Source organism: Olea europaea, unplaced genomic scaffold (genome assembly GCF_002742605.1).
Source record: "Olea europaea var. sylvestris unplaced genomic scaffold, O_europaea_v1 scaffold124, whole genome shotgun sequence".
Lineage (NCBI taxonomy): Eukaryota > Viridiplantae > Streptophyta > Magnoliopsida > Lamiales > Oleaceae > Olea > Olea europaea.
Window position 1 is genome coordinate 72,890 of NW_019229835.1, and position 10,379 is coordinate 83,268.

General features: G+C 35.3%; 1 protein-coding gene across 8 annotated transcripts; it reads right to left on the minus strand.

Annotated features, from left to right (window-relative positions):
• Positions 1–3,747: 3,747 nt before the first annotated feature.
• Positions 3,748–8,551, minus strand: LOC111374357. 8 transcript variants are annotated; one of them, XM_022997009.1, is made up of 4 exons: positions 8,171–8,551; positions 7,537–7,694; positions 4,699–7,324; positions 3,748–4,037 (listed from the first exon to the last, which is right to left on the minus strand). In XM_022997009.1, the coding sequence occupies exons 3-4, from the start codon at positions 7,035–7,037 to the stop codon at positions 3,962–3,964; spliced, it is 2,415 nt and encodes an 804-aa protein (XP_022852777.1). In that variant the 5' UTR covers positions 7,038–7,324; positions 7,537–7,694; positions 8,171–8,551; the 3' UTR covers positions 3,748–3,961. The 8 variants fall into 8 exon arrangements, with proteins under 8 accessions (XP_022852777.1, XP_022852776.1, XP_022852775.1 ...); XM_022997008.1 differs by having other exon boundaries at positions 4,699–7,332; XM_022997007.1 differs by having other exon boundaries at positions 4,699–7,256; positions 8,171–8,550.
• Positions 8,552–10,379: the final 1,828 nt, after the last annotated feature.

Below are 10,379 nucleotides of genomic sequence, written 5' to 3' on the forward strand. Positions count from 1 at the left end.
AAATATCATTTCTCAATTATTCAATTGCATCAATAAAAGTGACACTAAAAAGATAATTTTTTGAGATCTTTAAGATTGTTAGATTGGCAGTATTATCCCTAGTGGGAGAGTAGTCCCATCCATCCATTCTAACAACCCCACCCAACCCAATCCACTCCCTCATTGTATCTTAATTCCAAAGAGCATGATGAAAGTAGAGCATATAATAGTGTATAATATGCAATATCAGGCTTTTTTATTTTCTGTAAAAGTAACTAGGAACAAATCAATGAATGATGCAGGAACATGCCGTGCATAAATTGTAGTTCTTAACTTTTTTATTTAACATAATTTATTACGAATTGGAAGCTTAAAAAATTTATGTCACTCCAAAGAAGATATGGAAATTTTTTTATTTTTATTTTTATTTTTATTTTTTAATAGAAATGAACAATATTTCCATCAACAGTGGAGAGATAATTGATTTGCTGGATTTGAAATCGGTTTTTGTTTTATTGACAACATTAATTTTAATATTGTACCTTTGTCTGTTGTATTGTTGTCCAATATTGAATTTTTAAAATTATTTTTGAACTAATAATTAAAATTTAAAATATACATAATTTTATTGTTATATTGGGTCTGATCTTTCCAGATTTAGGGTCTGCTAACGCACATTCAAATCCCGATATAATATTTGTTCATCTTGATGCATAATAAAATGTTTATAAAATCAGTTAAATATTGTAGAGTATTCTAAATTCTTGATATTAGCTTGAAATACATGTTACAGAAGCACAACAATTATTTAAATTATCTGGGTAAACAACATCATCCCGTCTTTAATAAATTAAACTTCTCCTAGTATAATATAATTTATTTATTTATTTATTTGAAAAATCAACCTACTAATAAAGTGTTGAATTTGAATACTTAAAAAAGTAAAATACAAAAGTTGAAAAGAAATACTAGTAAATGTCGGTGCTATATTCATAATTTCGTATTACCATACGTATAATCATTAACTTTATCAAAACTCTTCCTTGGAGTAGGCTGGTGTAAGTTCATAATTAAGGTTAGAAAAATCGCATCACTAGTCTGTATCTCCATTTACATATAACTAAAAAAAATAAAAAAATAAAAAAAAGGTTGAATTCCAACCTTGAGAGCCCCCACTACCCCGCTCCTGGAGTATCGTGGGGGAGGTAAATCGCGAGATGTTCCCCAACAAGTTAGGGAACAAGAGTTTTGCCTGTACACTGGTGCTCACAAAGAGTCTAATTCCATATATCAGGAATCGAACTCTCACACTGTGATTGTCAGTAAGACTGAGAATGCCTCACTCCTATCATTTGCATCATTGAATTATGTCCCGGGGGCGCCATTTACATATAACTATAAGGTCCCGTTTGATTGCACGAAATTTTTCATGGAACTTGGAATTTGAATTCTAACTTCCACTTTTTGCCTGTTTGATTGACAAAATTTTTTAGGGAATTCATTTTCCATGAATTTCTAGATACAACACCTTAAAGCGTGATTTTCCACATTTTATTTTCTTAAGGGTAGGTGGTTTTTGGTTTTCCACATTTTTTTTTATGAGAACAAATTTTAAGAACAATTGTAAAAGATGATATTTCTAAAATTGACAATTTTCATGTAACTATAATAGACGAGTGATGCGATTTCATAGTAATGGAGTGAAGTATTGAAGCAAAGTAACAGACTTAAAAAATCCTAAGAAAAGATTATGGTCTGAATTTGATTTAAATAATGATTTTTTTAGTTTATTTGAGTAAATAATTGAGGTCGGTGGGAGCAGTGAATCCAGTAAACATGGACCATGCATATGTGAGAAAGCAGTCTTTCAACTCCATAATTATAAACAATAGCTGCCCCAGGGCATATCTCCCAGTGGCAAAGGGGAGGATGGATAGGGCTCAGCGCGGCAGTGTGCAGAGTTCGATTCTCCGTAAGGTGGAATTGGCTTTGTTGCAGCGGGAGTTACCATATGGGTTAACAGCCTTGACCTATCCATGTGCTCTCCACCCTGGCTCCTGGGAGGCAAATCCTGCGATTTACCTCCTCCACGATGGCCCAGGGCAGGGTTAGTGGGGGCCCTTAAGGTTGGGTTCAACCTTTAATTATATACAATAGCTAACAACTGTATATGCCAATATAAAATGTATAAATGATAAATTATTATATATGCAAACAAATACATGAAAATTAGCATTACTTAAATGATTATTATAGTTGAAAGGTAGCATCAATGCATAATAAGAATTAATAAAGTTGAATGTATAAAGGCAGTAGGGAATCTTTTGGTGGTAGCCTTTTGCCATTTCTCTTTTGTTTTGTAGCATTACATTCACACTCAAATGCCTACTTTTGGCCCCATTAAACCATTTAGGCTATTTACTGGGGAATTATTGGCGGTTTCAACGACAATTCACTTGTAGAAGAACCTGCTTACATTATTAAGTTAATGTCTATACAGTAGCGGAGTCAAAAATTTCACGACGAGCGACGAACAAACTTCGAAGGAGGAAAACATACATGTATGATGTGTATATATAAAGAAATTTCAAAATGTTGCTTGGCGATCGCGTTCAACAGCCATTGAGATGCTGATGCCGAGCGCATTGAAAATTTTCCTTTTTGATTTTCGGATTTTAAGTTAGAAATGTTGAAGTCCACTCAAGAGATTATTTTATCGAGATTAATTGAAATGTTTTGTCTGTGTAATGTAATGGAAATTTCTCATGAAACATCGTTAGCTTTTTTGCTTGTTTTTTAATCATTAGACTGCCATACTCAATATAATCAAACGGGAAATCATATTAACTTCATGCTCACACAAGGAAGTTGTGAGAAAAGCTTTATGGATGCACAATAATGAACAAGGCCTAATAACATCACATCCCAACAAAAAGGGACCACAAGTACAACTTAATTTATTTGCTTATAATGCAACCAAATTTAATTATAATCAAGTACTGCGTCCTTCACCGCACTAACTTCTGTTTAAATGTCACCCACAAGTAGTTCGAACAGTCAATAAGTCTCCTTTCTATTTTTCCTTTTTTGCTGGCAATTTGATTTTTGAAAATGTACATATTTTCAAGAAACATGGAATCAGTTTACAAGTGAAAAAATATGGTAAATCTGCATTAGAAGAATCTCCTGTATGTTTCAATGCAAGAAATCAAGCTAAAAGTGATAAAAAAAAAAAAAAAAAAAAGCAGTACTTTCAATACAAGAAGAAAAGCAGGATCTTAGTGTATCTGATTGTCCTTGAGAGCTTTTTCCTTTTTACCCTTTTCTTTTTCAAAATGTTAGCCCAAGATAAGTGAGGGTAACTTCAAAGTTTTACAGAGACAACTTTGTGGTGCCCTCCTTTGGCCATGGAGATCCAGACCTCATGTTACTTTTGTTAGTATATTAGCAACTTTAAGTATAGTCTAGCAAAAATTAAAACATGTCTGTTCTTTTTGTGGATATTCATGATTCTATTCATTGAAATGTTGCAAATTCGAAAAGAACAGACAGTAAATACGTACAGAAAAATCAGAAGGTAGTTCTAGCCGAAAAAGGGATCAAAATTGTAAATGAAGGATGATCATAAATGTGCAAAACACCACATGAAAAGAAGCACTACGAATCCCATTTGCAAGGTTAACAAGAAATTGCAAATATAGGCATACTTTTTCATATCTGAATCCCAAAGATGAAGGGAGTGGTTAATAAATAGGTAACAGCTGTGAATGTGTAATTGACATTAATGTTTGATTGAATAGAAAAAGTAACTTTTAATGTTCGACAAACAGAGATGAAGTCTATGGACTAAAAAATTTTGGCTGCAAAAGGAAATAGTCAAAAGTGCAAAATAGAAAGACACAAAGCTTCATTTCTTTACTTTCATATGAGCCTGGCTACATTTATCTTATTCTACTATTCAAAAGTGCGGCAAGTGACTTTCTCAAACCTGCAAACTTAACGCAACATTTCGAGTACTTCCACAGCAAGATTGTGCCATTCTTACCCTTGTAGTAAACCTGAAATCAAACATAAGCTAGATGTCATCTCTAAAACCATCTCCCTTACCCTCTTTCCCATATGTAACATGGTGGGGTTAATGAATCCAAGGGTAAATATAAGAATGCAGATTCAAGGAACTGAAAAGAAATGCACCATTAATCGTGCAAGAAATGCTATCTGAAAAACCATTGAGATGTAGAGAAGTACACAAGCTTATGGTCGATAAATATTAGTAGAAAATACAAGTGCTATGAAAAGTTTAATCAATGGAAAAAGAATTCTCAAATAGGAATTGACTATATAAAAAATATAACTGTAGGCGCTGAATGCTTATACAGTTTATATGTATTATCAATTACGAAACATGACATACAACTGTCCATTAATCTAATAGCTTGATCCATAGACAGGAAGATAAAGAAAACAGCAAGAAAAGACTACTTGGTGGAGCCCAAGGTACAAAAACTTTGGGGAAATTCAGAGTTCATATAACCTCCACAAGGAAAGTAGAAGACTGAATCAATGCATGCATTTGATTAGTTAACCAAAGAAGAAGCTTTAAGCATACTCTAGCAGCAACATCCTAAACATGACGGCCAGTTAGATTAGGGAAGCCCTGCTTCAAGTCACTTGCCTGTGACCAGTTAGATTAGGGAAGCCCTGCTTCAAGTCACTTGCCTGTGACCGACATGGTAACAGTCCCATCCTCCCTCTGGTTCTTTCCTTTTCATCAGCTTTGTGCACCACGCTTCTTGATTGACAGATTGATCATTTTCATCCACTGATGAATTTTTGGCAGTCAATGTTAATTCCCCGGCTTTATCCCTCTTGCTTACGCTTGTTGATGAGTTGTTCTCACTTTTGACATCAATTCTGTGTATAGAACTTGTAATGTCAACACGGCTTTGTCCATGAGCAACCTCTACAAGACGTGGGATCCCAAGAGAGACAGGAACAGTTTCAGGCTTCAACAATTGAGGATCTCTCACAGAGGGTATTGTGCCAGGGTAATGCATATTGAACATAAAGGGCTTCATAGGGGCAATGTATAATGGACCATGAGAAGGGTAATTCTGGAGTGGTAACATATGTAATGGGTATGGTAACTTTGGTTGCAGTGGAGAAACTCTGTGCATCTCCTCAAATTGTTTTAGGACATTTGGTGCAGCCATCATTTGTGAATGGGAATGAGAATAATTGAAAACATTCACAGAACTCAAATCAGGCAAGTAAGTGGGTGTAAAATTAACATCGTGTTCTCTGGAATTCACAGAAAACAATGCCTTGTTTTCCAAGGGTTGGCTAGCTTGCCCTTGCCAGTCAACATTATTGCATGCATATCCAGCCGATGTATTAGCATTCAAGTCCAAATCTGCCAAACAGCGATTTTTTGATTCAGCTGGAAGAGAGAATTGAGGGGACTCGACCACATCATCACAAAGGCAATTGAGATCAATATTGAGCTTCTTGGCTCGTCTGGAACCAACTTTTGAGCAAGAGTCTTGAAAAGGGGATGCTGAAGATATCCACACATCCTCTGCTTGAAATCCAATCTCAGGAATATCTTCTACAGCAGCAACATTGAGGTCAATCCCTGTAAGATTCCTAGAAAATGGGTTCTTATCGAAACTGTTTAAAAGAAAAGCAGGACGGAAAGCACTAGTTGCAGCAGAACCCTTCCAACCTAACCCACCTTCAAACTTCAATGGGATCAAAGGTCTACCTCTAGGAACCCCAGCTTTTGCTACAACATGTATAACATTATGAGAAGATACAGTTTCAACAACAGACTGCTCACCATCATCTAACTCATTTGTGTTGATATCTTCATTGAGATCAAATACAATAACAGATTTACTCTGATCCCTGGCAAAAACTTTCGTAGGTTTTGTCATTAAAAACGCAGTTGATTTGTGCGACAGAAAGCCATCATTAATATTATCAGTCACTTTAGGATCCATCTTGACTGATTCACCTTTCATAGACATCATATTTTCACTTTCGCCTGATATTTTAGTACTCAAACCGAAAGTAATATGGTTATCATTTGCGTCTGATGATCTTATGTGTTCTTCCATTTCAGTTGAGCAGTTGAAATTTTTTGAATTGCCAGAGCAGGTTAAACTTTTACCAACAGTAACATCACGTTTTTCTTCATCAGAAGAGGCGCATCCTGAGACCCATCTGTAAATAAGAGTCTCTTCGTCAACATCTCTTGCACCATCCCTAGGTGTCCTCACTGCAGAACCCCACTCAGGATTATCTTCATCTGGCCTTGAAATATTTCTATTCTCCTGATTCTGTGGACCGTATAATGGAATATTTGCCTTCATACTATGAAATGACATACTATCCTTAATCATCAAAGGTGCCTTCGTGCTATTCCTGGCTCTTCCCTTGAGAAAAGCCTTATGATCAATTTGAGCAGACATACCTGATTCTGAACTGGCTGTCACAGGCTCTTCCATTCTATGGTGAAACCCTGTAGAGTTGGAGCTGCTCACAGAACCACTGTGGTTATTGAATGAGCTGGCTCTTTTCAAAGTTTCCTGTTGGCTGTGATTAACCGGAAGGATGCCAGACGATGAGTCAGAACACGAAGATTCAGTCTTGTTCTGTTTAACATGCATGATCAAATTGAAGCCATCTTCAACAGCATTCAGATGACTCACCTGTTTTTTCCCAACATCCATTATGTAATTTTCATTGCTGAGAGGTAATCCATTCTCCATGCTGATATCACTCTTCACTGATATAGGCCGTGCTAAAGTGACTTTGTCTGATGATTGTGTAGAAATTTCACAACATTTTGATGATACTTGTTCATAGCCAGTAGATGCTGACTCAAAAGTTTGTTCAGCAGAAGTTATTGATGTTGAGATAACAGAAGATCGAGGTATCATGCTGCCAGCACTATCTCCATTTGTGCCAATGACAGAAACAGCATCATGGTTTGGGCACTTCTCATTCCTGGGCAATAAATTAGCTTCACAACTGCTGATCTTTTGGCCAGCCATGTGTCTCAGCTTCTCAAAATCAAACTTGTGTCTAACTTTTGATAAATACGTCACAAGCAAGTATAGTTCCCAAGATTATCTATTTTCACAAGAACACAACTGACTGCCGAAGCCAGCTATTTTCATATGATGCTGCAGAACATGAACATATAGTGGTGCACTAGACTTTTCTAAAGACTATCAATTGTGTAGAATCACCTCACATTCCTTCAGATACGCCTGATTTAAAACAGAAGTCATTTGTTATCTTCTATTTCTTGGAAATGTAGAAATCATAAGTGTAATTCCTGCACAACTAATATTGACAGTAGTTAAAACTTCTCAGAAGCAGACTTTTCTAACTTTTTCCTACACAGCTACATTGGCATATATGTTCTCATAAAGTTTTGCAGCATTCGAGAAGGTTAGAGCAATTTGCTATACTGAATAAACAGAGTGTGGGAGCGAATCAGAATAATCAGAGCACAGTATGTATCATAATATAAAGTTAACAAAGTACCAGATTATGCAACGGGCAACTGAGTAAAACTTTTCTCGATTCCACCTTAATGAAGAAGCAATTCCCTTTTACTAGGCAACAAGATTAAGCATCAATTCGGGCAAGTAGACATAATTTTCTAACCAAGTCGCAAACCTCTGGCCATCAGGATCAATTTTCTAAAGCCCAGAGACAAAAAGAAAAGATAGCATATGAATGACAAAGTCCCAAGAATATCAATTCAAAAAAAATGACAATAGTCAAATTCTTTAGAACAGAAACATTCAATAGAGATTAAAAAAATAAAAATAAAAATGGTGCAAATTGCTAATAGAACAGGGTGGGTCTACAAGAAAGGACTACAATGATTTGAAGCAACCTGGAAAAATCCAAGCACAATGGGAAACACACAAACGAAAACTTGAAATCACACGGGGTCAGATACATAAATAGTGAAAATACTGCCAATTTATACAAATCGAAAATTCTCAAACTTCAGAAACCCAAATGGAAAAAACTTTATAAATTTGAAAAATCATGTTCCAATACACTTTTAGCTTCATGTATTCCAGACAAAAAAAAAAGGAAAAAGAAAAAGAAAAATGAGATCTTTTAAAGGGATAACATTAAATTATGAAGAAGAAAAGCAAATTACCTGAGCAGTGCAAATAGCAGAGATCATTAGAGATTGCAAATCTTGAATTAATGGTTTCAAATCTCAATTTTCAACACAAATAAATTTCAATACCCAAAATCCCAGATGAAAGATAAGAAGAAATGGGGTGCCGGTTCCATTTTTTTTCTTCTTGTTGGCTGGAATGGGAAAAGTTACCCCTTTTTCCAAATGGTTTTCTCTCTCCACTATGAAAAATCCCACCAACTGAAGCTGACAGAAAGAGAAAAATACGTTTAAACAATCACACTGTCATAGACAGATACACAAATTCATATGCCTAAAACAGTGTAAACATTGTATTAGTGAAAAGCAATTGGAAATTGTTTTGGTGTATCGAGAAAGCGATGTGCAGCCCAGCTAGATGATGACAGTGTGTGCGCGTCAGAATCGAAGTGTTGGCTGAAGGGATGAACGGTGGGCCCAGATAGTCTGACAGAAAGTGGGATCCGCAGTGCAATAAGGCGGTAGAGAGAGGGGTCCACATAACAAGGCCATAGGATTCATCAGCAACAATGTTGTGGTCCTCGTAGTTGCAGATGGCACTTCCGTCACTAACTAAGAACATGTTTCGTAGAGATTTTAGTCTCTGTTTGATTTTTATTCTTGTCAAATTTTAATGGTCGAAATAATATTTTTTTGAAAGTGTGCTGTTGAAAAAAAATTAAAAATTTTCAATTTACGTGTAATATTATTTTATGAAAGAATGTATGCTTATAAATAAAAGAGAAAAAGAATGAGAAAGAGAATGGAGGCCAAACGAGGGCTTAATTCAATTAATATTAATTTTTGATAGCTATTTCACTATTCTAACTGTCATTTTTGAATTCTCCTTTCACAAATGATACATACTTTATCTCTAATGGTTAAAAAATCAATTAACAAAATCATTACCAAACAAACACTAAGCGTTTGGATAAAATTTCTACTACTAAGTTGTTGGTATTAGACTATCGGCGTAAGAGGTCCCTTTTCTTGTTTTCAAAAGAGAAGTCCCTTCTTTGAGTCGATATTGAAACGGCTAGGCAAGTGTATAATTTAAAGATATACTTGAAAACAAAGATAGACCCAAAGGGGGGGAACTTGGTGTGAATTTTCAAGTTTGATTCTGCCTTCCCTAAAATTGCCCAATGGTGGACTAAAAATAGCTTTATGAATTGTAGGTCCCTACCTTATTTCTACTTAATCTGTTACGAAAGTACCTTTAAAAGAAAGGATCCTTTCCTCTTCCCATCGTAGAGTTGATTGCACCTCCATCATGATTCATGAACTACTAATGCTTAGTGGTAAGAATTCCCCATAAACTCCGTCTCTCAATATAGCATCACAAATTGAAAAAAATAAATAATAAATAAAAAGAAAATAAAAAGAAAAAAGAAGAAGAAAGAAAGCAATATGGTCCTTCACATATGAACCACCATGGCACCATCTTGCAAATGTTGTTAAAGACAAAAATTGTCACATTTCTGCAATATGTCAACATATCAGAACATTCACCTTTCGTTTTCCATTTCCCTTTTTCCTGTCAATTCAATTTTCATTTTGCCAAACATTGCCCCTCTTTGACTATGACTTGTGTAGGATCATTGAATAAATACTACAAAATTTAACGTTTACTGGGGTCAATTGCATGTGCCTCTGTACATGAGACAAGGACTTGTATGTATTAAATTTTCATTCGAGTGAAATATCCAAATATATGAATAGATTTATGATTCACTCGGTCTCAAGCAAACCATAAATTCTTTTTATAAAAATGACTAATGCGATTCATTATCATCGATCACTAAAAATAAACATTTCTTAATCCTAGCACTTGATTAGATTCAGCAGACGAGACATGAACTCTTTTTTATTATTCCTGTTTCGCGCGGGTAGTCGCTAACAATTAAAAAGGGATCAGACGATTGTGTAAGGAACAAATCTCTTGAAACAAAGTTCTCAAAAAGAGGTGTTTTATTGGCGATGACTTTACAAGTGGAACTAAACAGAATGCCTTCAAGGGGCGCAAGCACACGAGTACTGAAAAGAAATGTTTAAGTCTAAACTAAGAAATTGAAATTACATATTCTCTGTTTGAGAGTGTTTGATTCGGGGTCCTTTGCTCTATCTCTTTTCTTCCTTTTATATTCCCTTGATGATCTCTTCGTGATCAACCGCTTAGAAACTGCTTAATTGCTTTATAATTGCC

What these genes read in the sequence shown, in the direction of transcription:
- LOC111374357 (XM_022997012.1), bottom strand. Translation starts at nt 7,037, where the DNA reads ATGGCTGGCCAAAAGATCAGCAGTTGTGAAGCTAATTTATTGCCCAGG. An exon ending in TGTTACCATGTCGGTCACAG is followed by an intron (nt 4,038 to 4,698) that starts GCAAGTGACTTG and finishes GTTTGATTTCAG; the next exon opens with GTTTACTACAAGGGTAAGAA.